The sequence below is a fragment of the Bos indicus x Bos taurus genome, chromosome 10 (genome assembly GCF_003369695.1).
Source record: "Bos indicus x Bos taurus breed Angus x Brahman F1 hybrid chromosome 10, Bos_hybrid_MaternalHap_v2.0, whole genome shotgun sequence".
NCBI lineage: Eukaryota > Metazoa > Chordata > Mammalia > Artiodactyla > Bovidae > Bos > Bos indicus x Bos taurus.
In genome coordinates this window covers 33,802,445-33,820,017 of record NC_040085.1, presented here as the reverse complement: position 1 = coordinate 33,820,017, position 17,573 = coordinate 33,802,445, and the positions used below count along the sequence as shown (strand labels likewise).

The 17,573-nt window shown below is 35.3% G+C and overlaps 1 protein-coding gene across 1 annotated transcript in view; it reads left to right on the top strand.

The window, feature by feature from the left end:
* The window catches only part of MDGA2 (MAM domain containing glycosylphosphatidylinositol anchor 2), a 914,699-nt gene that overhangs the window by 852,018 nt on the left and 45,108 nt on the right, over positions 1-17,573 (top strand). Inside the window, exons 12-14 of the mRNA XM_027553676.1 lie at positions 2,357-2,377; positions 9,850-10,005; positions 10,480-10,638. Of these exons, the coding sequence (XP_027409477.1) occupies positions 2,357-2,377; positions 9,850-10,005; positions 10,480-10,638 (336 nt within the window). The remainder of the gene's footprint in view (positions 1-2,356; positions 2,378-9,849; positions 10,006-10,479; positions 10,639-17,573) is intronic.

Sequence of the window (17,573 nt, the reverse complement as noted above, 5' to 3'; positions counted from 1 at the left end):
GATACCTTGAGGCTTTTGAGCTGGTGCTAGTGGTAAAGAATCCACCTGCAATGCAAGGGACATAATGAGATGCAGGTTTGATCCCTGGGTGTGGAAGATCACCTGGAGAAAGGCCTGGCAACCCACTCCAGTATCCTTGCCTGGAGAATCCCATGGACAGAGATTGGCAGGATACAGTCCATAGCGTTGCAAAGAGTTGGACATGACTGAAGCAAATTAGCACGCATGCACCTTGCAAGAAAGGGATTATTTTTGTTTGTTTTTCAGTGGAACTAATAAATGTATAGTCCTTTCTCTATGTTATTCATTTCATAATTAGCAATGGGGCAAGTACAAGTAGAACAGCTAAAATAATGAGAATATTCTGTCTTCTTGAAGTAGAAATAGTAAAAAGTAATTTGTTGATAAACTAATCACTTGGTTAAAATTGATCTCAGTGTACTAAATGTAAAAATTTTATATGAAGATGCTTTGTGCATGTTTGTACATTTATGACATTCATTTTGTATTTTACTACTATGTCCAAGTTTAACAAAAGTGCTTAATGGCAAACACTAGGAACCAGGGACAAAATAGACAATCTTCTGGAGGTTAGATTAGCAGCCCATTTTAATCTTCAGTTAAGTTCAGTTCAGTCAGTCGTGTCTGACTCTTTGTGACCCCGTGTTTTGCAGCACGCTGGGCCTCCCTGTCCATCACCAACTCCCAGAGTTCACTCAAACTCATGTCCATCGAGTCAGTGATGCCATCCAGCCATCTCATCCTCTGGCGTCCCCTTCTCCTCCTGCCCCCAATCCCTCCCAGCATCAGAGTCTTTTCCAATGAGTCAACTCTTTGCATGAGGTGGCCAAAGTACTGGAGTTTGAGCTTTAGCATCATTCCTTCCAAAGAACACCCAGGGCTGATCTCCTTCAGAATGGACTGGTTGGATCTCCTTGCAATTCAAGCGACTCTCAAGAGTCTTCTCCAACACCACAGATCAAAAGCATCAATTCTTCAGCGCTCAGCTTTCTTCACAGTCCAACTTTTACATCCATACATGACTACTGGAAAAACCATAGCCTTGACTAGACAGACCTTTGTTGGCAAAGTAATATCTCTGCTTTTGAATATGCTATCTAGGTTGGTCATAATTTTCCTTCCAAGGAGTAAGCGTCTTTTAATTTCATGGCTACAGTCACCATATGCAGTGATTTTGGAGCCCCCACAAATAAAATCTGACACTGTTTCCCCATCTATTTCCCATAAAGTGATGGGACCAGATGCCATGATCCTCGTTTTTTGAATGTTGAGCTTTAAGCCAACCTTTTCACTCTCCTCTTTCACTTTCATCAAGAGGCTTTTGAGTTCCTCTTCACTTTCTGCCATAAGGGTGGTGTCATCTGCATATCTGATGTTATTGATATTTCTCCCAGCAATCTTGATTCCAGCTTGTGCTTCTTCTAGCCCAGCGTTTCTCGTGATGTACTCTGCATATAAGTTAAATAAGCAGGGTGACAATATAGTCTTGATGGACTCCTTTTCCTATTTGGACCCAGTCTGTTGTTCCATGTCCAGTTCTAACTGTTGCTTCTTTAGGAGACTGCAATAATGCTTTCTTTCATCCAGAATGAAATTTTCTCTCAGAGTGATAAATGCTTAATCAATATATACAGATACCATTTCGTCTCTTAGGTTAGATATAGTTTTGTTTTTGCTTCAGTAATGTTTACAGTATTCATTTCTTTTCAGGTAGAAATCAATTGGCACTGTAAACACAATTAGTTTTTTGAGATAAATATTTCTTCTTGAGATAAATATTGTAAAAATGCAAATGCATTACCTATCATTTGAAAACTGTGTGTGTGTGAAAGTAATTAAAACAGCATCAAAGTAGCTATTTGTTTTGGCTCACACACAATGACACGATATGAGGATTGCTTTATTTTCATATATACCACATATTTCAAACAGAAGTAGACAATAGCAAAAAAAACTAAAGTGTGTTCTCTGTTAGATAATTGCATTCATTCTTGAAACATCAAGAGTATAGCTTGTCAGCCTCAGTTTTGATTACTTGGTTTTGTTTAGCACTGATTAAGACATAAAAAATCAGCTATTCTATACCTTGGAAAATGATCAAATCCCTTGAGCCATTTAGCATTGATCATTTGGGTACTTTGAGGCTGTTATTGCTGAGTTCCAAAGTAGATTCTATTCAGTCTTCTAGAACAAAATGGATTGCAGATATAATTCTCTCTGGCCACAGTGGGGAAGATCATTAAGTTTTAGTTAGGCACTTATGAGATGCTGATTAGACTTTTATTTATAAAAGATATTTAAGCCATGCTAACATTGTTTTTTGCTTTTCTTGTAGCTCCTGTTAATCCTCATTTGAGTAAGTATATTTTCACTTTAAAAATGACACTGTATTTGACAATTTATATAAATAAAAAATGCCTAAACATAAAAAGGTTATTTATCAATTGTTCATATTTGGGTTGACATAGAATGTCTTAGAAATAGTAAAACTGGCGTTAATTGTAAACTTTGAATTCCAAAGCCTATGGACATAAAGACAAATAATTTAATATAGATTATTAACTTTTCCTAAATATTGAGCCATTTCTCCAACATGCTTAACAGTTATTATTTGTGTAACTATAGTTTATTTATTCCTTTTGTGGCATTGTATATTATTTGTATTGCTATTATTTATTTCTTTATTTTTCACCATTTGATTTCTATATTCAACTCATGAAATATTATATTCACTTAGAAAGTTGGTATTTTAATGGTTCAATCAAGATTTTTCACTAATCACTATTCCATATTCCAGTCTTATATGAAGAAAAAATAATTTGATTACCATCCTCTTAATAATATTTCATTTTAAAATTAAGAATTGATTTTTGTCCCCTATTTTGTGTCTAGCAAGATATTGTTCTGGTCTAACAAAGAAAGAAGAGCCATCTTTGTACTCTTACTCCTTTCCATTCAACATTCTCAATCTCCTATCCTTAGTGAAGAAAATGTCCAAATCTGTTTTTTCATTTTACTGTATTCTCTTTTCTGTTTTGGCCTTTAACTGATTATATAACAAAGACCAAATTACATAGCCTCCATTCCTGCTGTGTTTCCTCCCAAAGATCCTCTTTTATTCTGCTTTTGCATAGCCAAACACTAATACTGAATATTTTTATAGATCTTTATTGTTCACATCTTGCTTCAATGCATAAAAGTTCATTTAATCACCCCAATGACCTTTTAATGCAGCTATTCTTATCAGCTCTTTGAGGTTCATTTTTCTTATAATGTTTAGCACAAATGCTTCTTCCTCCACTAATTACTCCCTCATTTTGATTTTCAATTACAGTTTATCTTCATCTATGTGGAAGTTATTTTTTATTTTCTCATATCCTCCAGTAAACTGTAAGATACTTAAGAACTAAATCCATTTCTAGTTTCTCTCTCTGTTTCACTATCTTTGTATCTATAATGGCATCTCATGTTTAGCAGGTGTTCAGTGATCATTTGTTAAAAGAACAAATACATGACAGTTTCAAGATGAATTAATGGCGTAAATAAAATTCTCCCTGGCTTCTACTCAGGGGACTATTGCTAATTAATTACTATATTGACTATGGTTCCTTTAAAGGTAAGTTCTCTGACTGCACTTTCAGTGGAAATGTTTAAAAATAGTTATCACAGAAAGATTAAAAGTAAATACAGGGGAAAGTTGACAAGTATTTCAATTCAAGGCAAGAATTTTGAACAGTCTATCTACTGAACAAAATGCATACATATTTATAGACAGGAAGTGATTGTTAACTGATTACCGCAGTCCAATATAATGAGCACCATTATTTTATGGCAGCTGAGAAAATCTTACAGAAGAGATAATATCAAAGCTGGATCCTGAAAGTTTAATAAAGATCCCTCAGGTAAAGAAGGTGAAGAAAGGCTTGCCTGTCATTGAAAAGGAGATCATGTTCACACACATAATAACTGAACAAAGCTCCATTTGTCTGGTGCACAATGTTCAAAATTATTTAAGCCAGAAATGTGCCCTAAATATGGACAATATTTATTAGAATTTGAATGTTTCCTTTAAAACTTGTGTCCTTCAGATCGCAGGTATCAACTTCTCTTCCTGAGCAAGGACTTCACATGTGTAAAATGGAAATCCAAATGATGCATTGGATTTTCTATTTTTAAAGTAATTTGCAACATAACATTCTATACCAAAATTTCTATTGGCTGTGTACCTTTTGAATTTTTTTAATGATAGTCAATATGGTAGAATATGAGAGTTGTTTAGAAAAAAGAAATGAGTAAATATTACCTAATGATTTCTGTAAGTTATCAAAAGGAAGTAATTATTTTTGTATTTTTGACAGTCAAATGCATTTTTTCTTATTAATTGATTTTTTTAACCTTCATTACTACCTCCAGATCCCAAACACAGATAACAGTACTTTATCAAAGTCATTCGTTATAGATTCATGTTCTTAATACACTAGCTATGCATTATTCAGTAAGAAAAGAAAATAGGTCAATGTATACAAGAAGGTCATGTTTTATTTTAGATTTTTGCTAGGGAAAGTTAATTTTTCATTCCCTAAGACTACTTTTACCTACTTTCCTTAAATGCTACAATATTTTAAATTTTGTCATTTATTTTCAAGGTATAACCTACACATGATAAAATTTACCATATTTTGTGTACACTTATGAAAAAAGAGTTGACCAGTTTAAACAGTCATGTAAGCATCACCACAAGGTTTCATGACCCCTAAAATTTGTTTGTGTTGCTTTGTAGTTCAGCTTCCTTGTACCTCAGCCCCTGCCAAACTTGTTTTATGTTACTATTATTTTGCTATTAATTAGCTACAACTTACTTAGTATTTATTCTCCACAGTTTAATAAAAGGTACCTACCCAGTAATGATATTGTTAATGAAATTGAAGTGAAAATGAAGCAGTTCAAGGAAACAAAAAATCTGAGAAAACACTGTAATTAAAACCATTATGCAGGACAAAGGCTAACAGAGTTTTGCGAAGAACACACTGATCATAGTAAACACCCTCGTTCAACAACAAAAGAGATAACTCTACACATGGACATCCCCAGATGGTCAATACCAAAATCAAATTGATTATATTCTTGCAGCCAAAAATGGAGAAGCTCTATATAGTGAGATAGAATAAGACCTGGAGTTCCCTGTGGCTCAGATCATCACCTCCTCATTGCAAAGTTCAGGCTTAAATTGAAGAAAGTAAGGAAAACCACTAAGCCTGTCAGGTATGACCTAAATCAAATCCCTTATGATTATACAGTGGAGGTAACAAATAGATTCAAGGGCTTAGATCTAATAATAGACAGAGTGCCTGAAGAACTATGAACAGAGGTTTGTAACATGTTACAGGAGTAGGTGACTAAAACCAACCCCTAGAAAAATAAATGCAAAAAGGCAAGGTGATTGTCTTGCCTTACAAATTATGAGGCCTTACAAATAGCTGAGAAAAGAGAGGCAAAAGGCAAAGGAGAAAGGGAAAGATATACCCAGCTGAATGCAGAATGTCAGAGAATAGCAAGGAGAGATAAGAAAGACTTCTTCAATGAGCAATGCAAAGAAATAGAGGAAAACAATGAAAAGGGAATGACTGGAGATTTCTTCAAGAAAATTACAGGTATCAAGGGAACATTTCATGCATGGATGGGCACAATAAAGGAAAGAAATGTTATGGACCTAACAGAACCAGAAGAAACTGAAAAGAGGTGGCAAGAATACACAGAACTGTACACAAAAAAGGTCTTAATGACCCAGATAACCACGATGGTGTGATCACTCACCTAGAGCCAGACATCCTGGAGGGTGAAGTCAAATGGGCCATAGGAAGCAGTACCACAGACAAAGCTAATTAAGGTGATGAAATTCCAGCTGAACTATTTAAAATCCTAAAAGATGATGTTGTAAAAGTGCTGCACTCAATATGCCGGCACATTTGGAAATTCAGCAGTAGCCACAGGACTAGAGATGTCAGTTTTCATTCAAATCCCTAAGAAGGGCAATGCCAAAGAATGTTCAAACTACCATAAAATTGCAGTCATTTCACTTGCTAGAAAAATAATGCTCAAAATCCTTCAAGCTAGGCTTCAACAGTACATGAACCGAGAACTTCCAGATGTACAAACTGGATTTAGAAAAGGCAGAGGAAACAGAGATCAAATTTTCAACATCTGCTGGATCATAAAATTAAGCAAGGGAATTTCATAAAAACATCTACTTCTGGTTTTTTTACTACACTAAAACCTTTGACTGTGTGGATCACAACAAACTGTGGAAAATTCTTAAAGAGATGGAAATAGACCATTTTAACCGGCTCCTGAAAAACCTGTATGTAGGACAAGAAGCAACAGTTAGAACTGGACATGGAACAGCAGACTTCAAAATTGGGTTCAAAATTGGGAAAGGAGTATGTCAAGTCTGTGTATTGTCACATTGCTTATCTTAACTTATATGCAGAATACATGCGAAATGCCAGGCTGGATGACTCACAAGCTGGGATTGTGAGAGAGAAATATCAATAACCTCAGGTATGCATATGATACCATGTAATGGTGGAAAGCAAAGAGGAGCTAAAGAACTCCCTAATGGAGTAAAAGATGAGAGTGAGAAAGTTAGCTTAAAATTTAAAACTCGACATTCAATAAATGAAAGTCATGGCATCCAGTCCCATTACTTCATGGCAAACAGATGGGGAAAAAGTGGAAGCAGTGAAAGATTTTATCTCCTTGGGCTCCAAAATCACTGTGGATGGTGACTGCAGTAATGAAAAGAAAAGATGCTTTCTTCTTGAAGCTGAAGCTCTAGGACTTTGGCTACCTTATGGGAAGAAATGACTCTTTGGAAAAGACCCTGATGTTTTGAAAGACTGAAGGCAGAAGGAGAAAGGAACAGCAGAGAATGAGATGGTTGGACGGCATTACCTACTCAATGGACATGAGTTTGAGCAAACTCGGAGAGATGGTGAAGGACAGGGAAGCCTGGAATGTTGCAGTTAATGGGGTCGCAAAGAGCCAGACATGACTTAATGAATGAACAACAGCAACAATACAAACATTAAGTATTTCTATTATAATTCTAAGTTATTTCTTAAAATGAATAAAATGTTACCAAATCTTTCTTCTTATATATTATTTATAATTGATAAGTGACTTATGCATCAACTCAAACTACTAATTTAGCAATGTTTCTTCCAAAAAAGATCATTTGATAATAAAATTTCTAAATGGTTTGAATTTATGTTGGCTTCCATATAAAATTATAGTTTATTTGAAATTCTGTTTAATATAATAAAATGATTTCAAGAATATATTTAACTATATATTACATTTAATATGATAATAATTGTGATATGAGACCTCATATATTGGCAATAAATCAAGTTACTCTTAAATGCCCTTATGCATTTTATTGACTTATATAGTCTTTAAATCAACTTATTTATCCTAATATCCTCTTCCAAAATATTTATATAGAGTAAATTCATGAAATTTTGTCACAGTCTTGTTCTTCATTAGCCTCAAAAAACTTATGTTTTAAATTGAATTGAGGAGGTCTTTCTATTCAGAAGGCTCTTTAAAAAAAAATATTTTGATGGACATTTTTAACTAAAACCGAATATCATTTGTTGTCAAGAGAACCATATTGTCCTCCAGGTTCATCCATGTTATTGCAAATGGCAGAATAATCATTTTCAAGGCTAAATGATATCCTATTGCATATATCTGCCATAACTTCTTTACTCATTCATCCATTAATGGAAACTTGGGTTAGGACTGTATGAGTCCATGGGGTCGCAGAGAGTCGGAGATGACTGAACAACTTTCAAATAATACTATTTTTCAAATAATATTTGATTTCCAAATAATATTATTTTTCAAATAATACTGCAATGGACATGGAAAGCACATATCGCTTTGAGGTATTCATTTCATTTTCTTTGGATGTATGTTCTTAAGAGATATTACTGGATAATATGGTGGTTCTGTCTTTAGATTTTTTTTAAGGAAACTTCATTCTGTTTTTCATAATAGCTGTACCAATATATATTCCAACCAATAGTATACATGTTTTCTGTGGTTCCATAAGAGTTTTAGGAACTTTTTTTTTCTATTTCTGTTTAAAAAAAAAAATGCCACAGGTATTTTCAGAGAGGATGCATTGACTCTAAAGATCACCTTGGGTAGAAAAGATATTTTAACTGTACTAATTCTTCCAATCCAAGAATGTAAGATGTCTTTCCATTTATTTGTGTCCTCTGTAATTTCTGTCATCAGTATGTTGTAGTTTTCAATACATAAATCTTTCATATATTTTGCTAAGTTTATTCTTAAGTATTTTATTATTTTTGATGCTACTGAAAATGAGATAATTTTATTAATTCCCTTTTCTGGCAGTTCATTGTGTGTAGAGACACAGATTAATTCAGGAGCATGGTTCCAACTTCAAGGGCTCCACTCCCAAGAATATCTCATAAATTTAACCTATTGCAGGGGGAAAATGTGGGAGTCTTTATTATTTAGATGTCTATAACTTTGTGAATTGAAGGGAATCTGTACTCAGTTTTTACTTCATTATTTACTAGCTGACATTAGCCAAAACTTTCTTTTCTGTGAACCTCATGAGTTAGTATTTCTGTATTTTTATAGAGTTCTTAAAGATTGAATGAAATAATGCAAGCTTTCTTTATTTTTTTCAGTTAAAGATATTAGTTACTCCTGTGTTTCAAGCAGGGCCCATTCCAGTAAGAAAACCCTTTAATACCTAGAAACATTACTACCATTCTCTGAACTTCTTGTTTGGTCTGAGCTCAGCATGTGGCTGGCATCCAAGAAATCCCAGTTCTTCCACAGGTTCTTCATAAAATCTTTTCATTACTTTGAAGTAAAGCTGCTCAGTCATGTCCAACTTTTGCGACCCCATGGATTGCAGCTTACAAGGCTCCTCTGTCCATGGAATTTTCTAGGCAAGAGTACTGGAGTGGGTTGTCATTTCCTTCTCCAAGGGATCTTCCCAAGCCAGGGATGGAACCGGGGTCTCCCGCATTGCAGGCAGATGCTTTATTGTCCAAGCCGCTTCCCTTGTGGCTCAGCTTGTAAAGAATCTGCCTGCAATGTGGGAGACCTGGGTTCAATCTCTGGGTTGGGAAGATCCCCTGGAGTATTCTGGCCTAGAGAATTCCACAGACAGTCTACGGGCAAAGAATCGGGCACGACTGAGCAACTTTCATTACTTTATTTCTAGTGAGTTGTAAGCATCTGGCAAATCCACATTCAAATAAAGTATTAAAGATAACTACTTTTTAAAAATAATTTGCCATTATCTTTCCTTAAGTAAGCCTCCATTTGTGCAAATGAGTATGCGTGACAGCATCTGCAGATGTGGTATGAAATACTGTAGGCTGAAGGTAGATAGCTAAAGTACCATCAGGTAATTTAAGACTGTTTTCTAATTGTTCTGTTTGGATTGTTCCTATACTTGAAGAAGGAAAGTTGGGAAATTCTTCAGCCATAATTCAATCAGGCAGCACATTCTTTATTTTCAATTAGTTGGATATTTCAGAGGAAAATGGTTTGGGTTTAAATTGTTGAATAAGAGGCTGATTTACATATCAAGATTATTTTTCATTTCCATTAAAATTGAAGTAGCTTTAGGTTTAGTTGTCATATTGCACATTATTTTGGCTATGGTGCCATTATTGCAACCTTGCATTATTATTGCTGTATGTTTTAAATTTTTCTTAGAAGACTATTGCAATGTTTGTATTAATTTAACTTATTGTAATTAAAATTTGCCAACAGGAGAATTTCACTGTGGATTTGAAGATGGTAACATTTGTTTGTTCACCCAAGATGATACAGATAATTTTGACTGGACAAAACAAAGTACTGCAACAAGAAATACAAAATATACTCCAAACACTGGACCTAATGCTGATCGGAGTGGCTCCAAAGAAGGTATGAGGGTATGAAATGGTGTGTTCATATCAATCATACTCTAGCCTGGACTTTTAAAAATGCTATTATGCTAAATGTGAAATGCAAGAGAATGTTTAGCTATAGATTTAAATATTTTGGAATAAAACATGAAATTTTTTATGTACCATATCAAGTATTCAGTTATTTCCAAAGTTTGTAATCATTAATTTTCACCGAGAATTTACTGACCTGTATAAAGAGATTAGGAATTTTTTTGACAATTCAAGTTAAAAATTCCAGTTTTGCCTCATTTTTATACATTTTTAAATTTTTATTTTTAATTATGTATATTATTTATTTTTATATTATGTTTGCATATATCGATTTTATAAATAAGATGCAGACTCCCCTATCAATTTTACTATTAATATATATGAAAATTCTAACCTCTCAGTGATTTTAAATTTCATGTCACCTACTAATAATTTGTCTACACATTTTGTCTTTTCAAAGGTTTTTATATGTACATTGAGACATCTCGACCCAGACTGGAAGGAGAAAAGGCTCGACTTCTCAGCCCTGTTTTCAGCATAGCTCCCAAAAACCCTTATGGACCCACAAACACCGCGTATTGTTTCAGCTTCTTTTATCACATGTATGGACAACATATAGGTGAGATGGCAAAAATTACTGTTTCTTCTAAAGTAAATCATAATTTGGAACAAAAAGGTTCACAAACACATAAGATGAAGTCAATTTTAGTCAAAGAATATCATCATTAAATTTTTAATGGCTCAACTGCACATTGACAATGAGATGCAAAGAATGTTAGCCCATCATGTTCTGATTTCCCAAATTTAGATTAGAATTTGAAATTTGGGGGCATTACCTCTGTCCTCTGGAATCCTAATTTAGGCCGACCTAAATTAGGTTAAGTTCTTCATGAGATCTTCTTGGGACTCAATACCAGCATAATTTACACTGTTTCTTTCCAAAGAAATGTGCTTGGATAATGACTCAATGTATATTAATGACCATGAAAAGCAATATTGTCACATTTGGAAGACAAGTGCTTTTAGCAATATGTACACATTTGAAATATTGGTGTGATAGCTTCTTGTTTGTAAAGTGTGCCTAACATACCTAGTAGGATTTAAGAATATCCTTGATCCTGAAAAACATACAAAGTTGAAGACACACTCCCTTCCCTTAAAGATCCTAAGAGTAACAGAGGCTAAGATGAGTAATTACACAATCATGCTAGGCAGAATACCACATAACCTCAAGAAAGAACCTAATAAACTTGTTAAGAGTAGGGAGGTAGAGGACAGAAGGAGTTCATACAGATCTACAGTTCTTTATGTGTAATTATAAAATCAAACCAACTGAACACAAACTGTTTTAAATTTAATTATTTGGCAACCACTTTCTAGCCTGATCTGCCTATGTTAGAATATAAGACCTGAACTGATATAAACCCATGTATAGTCTTTATTTATCCAAACGAATATGAACATATATACTATTTTCAGCAAAAATATTATTGTGTTTAATTGTGGGATTCTGTTTTAGTTCTTAAGAACTAAAGAACTAAACTTTAAGAACTAAAACAGATTATATATTACATAAGACACACTCTTAACTATAAAATAAGATAAAATTCTGAATGGTGAAGCATATCTAGCTCTACAGAGCTTGGCACAGGACTGTGGATCTTTATCTATTTGGAGGATAAGGCAGTGCCTTGGGACAAAGGGAAACGTTTCTCTATGAAGGAAGGGTGCATTTTCAATAGACAGAGATAAGCATAGGGAAGATTGTTTTTGTTCAGCCGCTCGGTCATGTCCAACTCTTTGCGACCCCATGAAGAGAAGGGCACCAGGCTTCCCTGTTCTTCACCATCTCCCAGAGCTTGCTGAAACTCATGTCCATCGAGTTGGTGATGCCATCTAACCATCTCATCCTCTGTCGTCCCCTTCTCTTCCTGCCTTCAGTCTTTCCTAGCATCAGGGGCTTTTCTAATGAGTTGACTTTTTGCATGAGGTTGCCAAAGTATTGGAGTTCAGCTTCAGCATCAGTCCTTCCAATGAATATTCAGGACTGATTTCCTTTAGGATTGACTGGTTTGATCTCCTTGCAGTCCAAGGGACTTTGAAGAATCTTCTCCAACACCACAATTCAAAAACATCAATTTTCTGGCACTCAGGTTTCTTTATGGTCTGACTCTCACATCCATACATGACTAGTGGCAAAACCATGGCTTTGACTATATGGACCTTTGAGGCAAAGTGATGTCTCTGCTTTTTAATATGCTGTCTGGTGTTGTCATAGCTTTTCTTCCAAGAAGCAAGTGTGTTTTGATTCCATGGCTGCAATCCACCATCTGCAGTGATTTTGGAGCCCAAGAAAATAAAGTCTGACACTGTTTCCATTGTTTCCCCATCTATTTGCCAATAAGTGATGAGACCAGATGCCATGATCTTCATTTTTTGAATATTGAGTTTTAAGCCAGCTTTTTCACTCTCCTCTTTCACTTTCATCAAGTGGCTCTTTAGTTCCTCTTTGCTTTCTGCAATTAGGGTGGTCTCATCTGCACATTTGAGGTTATTGATATCTCTCCTGGCAATCTTGATTCCAGCTTGTTCTTCATCCAGCCCGGCATTTTTCATGATGTAATCTGCATATAACTTAAATAAGCTGGGTGACAATATGCAGCCATTATGTATTCCTTTCCCAATTTGGAACCAGTCCGTTGTCCCATGTCCGGTTCTAACTGTTGCTTCTTGATCTGCATACAGTTTTCTCAGGAGGCAAGTAAGGTGTTCTGGTATTCCCATCTCTTTAAGAATTTTCCACAGTTTGTTGTGATACACACAAAGTCTTTAGCATAGTTAATGAAGCAGAAATAGATGTTTTTCTCAAATTATCTTGCTTTATTTTGTGATCCAACAGATATTGGCAATTTCATCTCTTATTCCTCTGCCTTCTCTAAATCCAGCTTGAACATCTGGAAGTTTTTGATTCATGTACTGTTGAAGCCTGGCTTGTAGAATTTTGAGCATTACTTTGTTAGCGTGTAAAATGAATGCAATTGTGCGGTAGTTTGAACATTCTTTGGCATTGCCTTTCTTTGGGATTGAAACGAAAACTGATCTTTTCCAGTCCTGTGGCCACTGCTTTTTCCAAATTTTCTGGCATATTGAGTGCAGCACTTTCACAGCATCATCTTTTAGGATTTGAAATAGCTCCACTGGAATTCCATCACCTCCCCTAGCTTTGTTCGTAGTGATGCTTCCTAAGGCCCACTTGACTTTGCAGGGAAGATTAGGGTCTGGTAATGAAAAAACAAAATGTGGATGTGAGAAATATTAATTGTCTTAATATAAATTTAACAAATCTAAAACTGAAAATTTGTTGTTTTTCTTTAGTCACTAGGTCGTGGTCAACTCGTTGAGACACTATAGACTGTAGCCCTCCAGGCTCCTCTGTCCTTGGAATTTCCCAGGCAATAATACTGGTGGGTTGCCATTTCCCTCACCAGGGGATCTTCCCAGCCCAGGGATGGAACCTATGTCTCCTGTATTGCAGGTGGATATTTTATCACTGAGCCACCAAGGAAGCCCCTAAAAATATAAACATTTTCCTATAAATTAATAAATTTGTGCACATATTACCAGCTATTATACTTATTTAAGTGAAGTAATCCTTTTAATAAGTTTGTAAAGATGAGCATCACTATCCATCTTTTACAGTTTAAGAAAGTTTAACCTTTGTGAATTTGTATGAATTACAAAATTGTTTATGCTGGTTTCAAATTCATAGCCAAAATTATTAACCAGTATTCTTTACAATGGAGTAGTTGGTGACAAACTCAAAAAAGGAAACTCCTGTGCAGTGAAAAAAAAAAATATGCCCTCAACATGAAGTCAGGAAATCTATGTGGGAATTTGGTTGTAGCACTCAGTCTTTGTAAGAATGTACAGAATTCACTTAAAATATCTGGATCTAGGTCTCCTCATCTTTAAAATATGAATAGTGATTCCTATTTCAGAAATTTGTAGTTTCAGAGCTCCCCTGGCAGTCCAGTGGTTAAGACTGTGCCTTCCAAATGCAGTTGGTATGTGTTCCATCCTTGGTCAGGGAATTAGTAATCCCACATATCTAGCAGCCAAAAAAGCAGAACATAAAAAAACAGAAGCAATATTTTAACAAGTTCAATAAGACTTTAAAAAATGATCACATCAAAAATATCTTTAAAAAATTAAGTATGAATTTTTTTTTAAAAAGACTGTTGTAATTCAAGTTAAATAAGATAATGTACATGAAATCTTCAGATGGTAGACACTCATAATGTTAGGTTACTTTGAATTTCAAAGAGGAGCAATATTAGCAATCATAAAATAATAGCTAATATTTATGAAATACTCATGATGGACCAGGACACTATTCCTAACATGTGATAGATTATTTCTCTTAATCTTTACAATAGACATTTAGACTCATTAAAAATGTTATCCTGTTTTATAGATAATGAAATTAAAATACCGAGAACATTAGTTACCATGCCAATCATATCATAACTGAAAAGTGTGTGTTTGCACTTAGTCATGTCCAACTCTTTGCACCCAACAGACTGTAGCACACCAGATTCCTGTCCATGGGATTCTTCGGGCAGGAATACTGGAGTGGGTTGTCCTAGCCTCCTCTAGGGGATCTTCTCGACTTAGGAATTGAACCCATGTGTAGTGAAGCCATAATACTAATCTGGGAAGCTGGACATGTAGCCTGCCTGCTTCACCTGCAAGGAGACTGTTGGAATATCCTGAAAGCTAAGCTGTTTTGTAGTCAGGGAAAACTTACTACAGAGTTTCTACAGACAACATGTATAGTGACATCTATGATTTGAGGAAGTAAATCTCGTAAGCATAGGTAAAATTATTGAAAAACAGGATACAGACTGGAAAAGCAATTAAAAAGCTATGAGAATAGTCATGGGTTCACTGCAGCCTAAACTATGAAAGGGAATAAATCTCAACACAATTGCCAGACCATATTATTTATTGTGAGATTACTGTTTTATTACCAGTATAGGATTAGCTTAACTCTAATTCTTCTCTTTAATCAGGTATGATTTCACATACTCTATTTTGACTATATTTCATGGACTTTTTTTTTTTCTTTTCTTCCAGTATACCTTGAAACAGGCATATTTTAAAATGGTTTTCAAAAAATAATTTCAAGATGAATATTTTGAATTACTTTAATTGAGCAAGCTATGCATTTACCTTATTTGTGAGGCTGGCTTCCTTCGATTCCCTCTCAAATGTTTTGCATATTTATGCTGAGTTTCAAGATAATTTCAGTATACTTTTAACTTCACCACTGTTATTCTTATGCACTTTATTGTCAATGAATGCCAACTTGTTCTGCAGTTTTGTTCTGATTATTTCAAAGAAAAGGCAGTTCTCCATTTTTTCCATGTTCTCAAAAATCTACTATTTTGATACCTGTGCCATTTCTCTGCTTCCTCAGAGACCCAAAGTTTGCAGGTATTAGGTATATCACTAGGGTCCCCTCTCAGCAGGAACAATTGAGCTGCTAAAATCTAGGCAAAAATACCTGTCGCAGACATTGACTACTCAGTCAATGACAGTTAGGTGAGTTACCTCATTAGAAAGATACTGCCTGTATCTAAAACCTTCCCTCTTTGCAAATATTATTCTAAGATGTTCATTCATCTGTTAACTTGGGGTGGAGGGTGGGGGTGGGCATTTATCATCACTGGTTTTACAAACTAGTCTCAGTTTTATCTGTTCTTTTGGAAAACAAGATTCAAAATGGTTTGTCCTGGATTTCTAATCACATACTTGGGATTATTACTTCTTGAGTAACCATGAGTAACCTTTGCTCTTTTGGTTGGCGCTAATGGACAGTATATCATTGAAAAGAGTCACAAATTTTTAAATACTACAAAAATGGATGCTCAGTTATTCATTATTTATTAGTTTCCTTTTTGAAATGAAGTCAAATATGTTATATTACTTATCTATTATTGCTGCATGATAAGATTCTCCCATGTTTCGTGACTTAAAGCAATAAAGATTGATGATCTCACATTTTCTGTGGGTCAGGAGTATACGTATGGCTTAGCTGAGTGCTTGTAGCTCTGGGTCTCTCATGAGGCTGCAGACAAGCAATCAGGTAGGACTTCAGCCTAAGTCAAAGACTTCACTTGGGGATGATACACTTCTAAGCTCACCTTTTAGGATTTTGGCAGGTCTCACTCCCTCACAGGTGTTAGACTAAGGATATTGATTTCTTGCTGTCTGTTGGCCAGAGGCCATTCTCAGTTCTTCACCATATGGACATCTCTCTAAGACTGTCTCATGGCAGCAGACTTCCTCCAAAGCAAGTGATCCATGAGAGAGAGCAAATACACACCTGACATTTGTTATAACCTAGTTGCTGGAGTGACATCCCATAGCTTCTGTCTTTTTCTATTTATTACAACTGAGTTGATCATCCCAATTCACATTCAGGGGAGGAAATGATACACAAGTGTTAATCCTAAGAGGTTGAAAACATTGGGTGGCATCTTAGAGATTGTCTGCCACACTTTTACAGTTTCTTGTTAAGTTTTCATCAAAATTGATTTGAGAAAAAAATAAATGAGAGCTATAATGTGTCACCTTTAAACTAACTGTTGATTCATAGGTACATGACACAATATCTGACTATTTGTAATAACTTAAGATTACTACCGCACAATTGCACTCATCTCACACGCTAGTAAAGTAATGCTCAAAATTCTCCAAGCCAGGCTTCAGCAGTATGTGAACTGTGAACTTCCTGATGTTCAAGCTGGTTTTAGAAAAGGCAGAGGAACCAGAGATCAAATTGCCAACATCTGCTGGATCATGGAAAAAGCAAGAGAGTACCAGAAAAACATCTATTTCTGCTTTATTGACTATGCCAAAGCCTTTGACTGTGTGGATCACAATAAACTGTGGAAAATTCTGAAAGAGATGGGAATACCAGACCACCTGATCTGCCTCTTGAGAAATTTGTATGCAGGTCAGGAAGCAACAGTTAGAACTGGACATGGCACAACAGACTGGTTCCAAATAGGAAAAGGAGTTCGTCAAGGCTGTATATTGTCACCCTGTTTATTTAACTTATATGCAGAGTACATCATGAGAAACGCTGGACTGGGAGAAACACAAGTTGAAATCAAGATTGCCGGGAGAAATAGCAATAACCTCAGATATGCAGATGACACCACCCTTATGGCAGAAAGTGAAGAGGAACTCAAAAGCCTCTTGATGAAAGTGAAAGTGGAGAGTGAAAAAGTTGGCTTAAAGCTCAACATTCAGAAAATGAAGATCATGGCAGCCAGTCCCACCACTTCATGGGAAATAGATGGGGAAACAGTGGAAACAGTGTCAGACTTTATTTTTCTGGGCTCCAAAATCACTACAGATGGTGATTTCAGCCATGAAATTAAAAGACGCTTACTCCTTGGAAGGAAAGTTATGACCAACCTAGATAGCATATTCAAAAGCAGAGACATTACTTTGCCAACAAAGGTTCATCTAGTCAAGGCTATG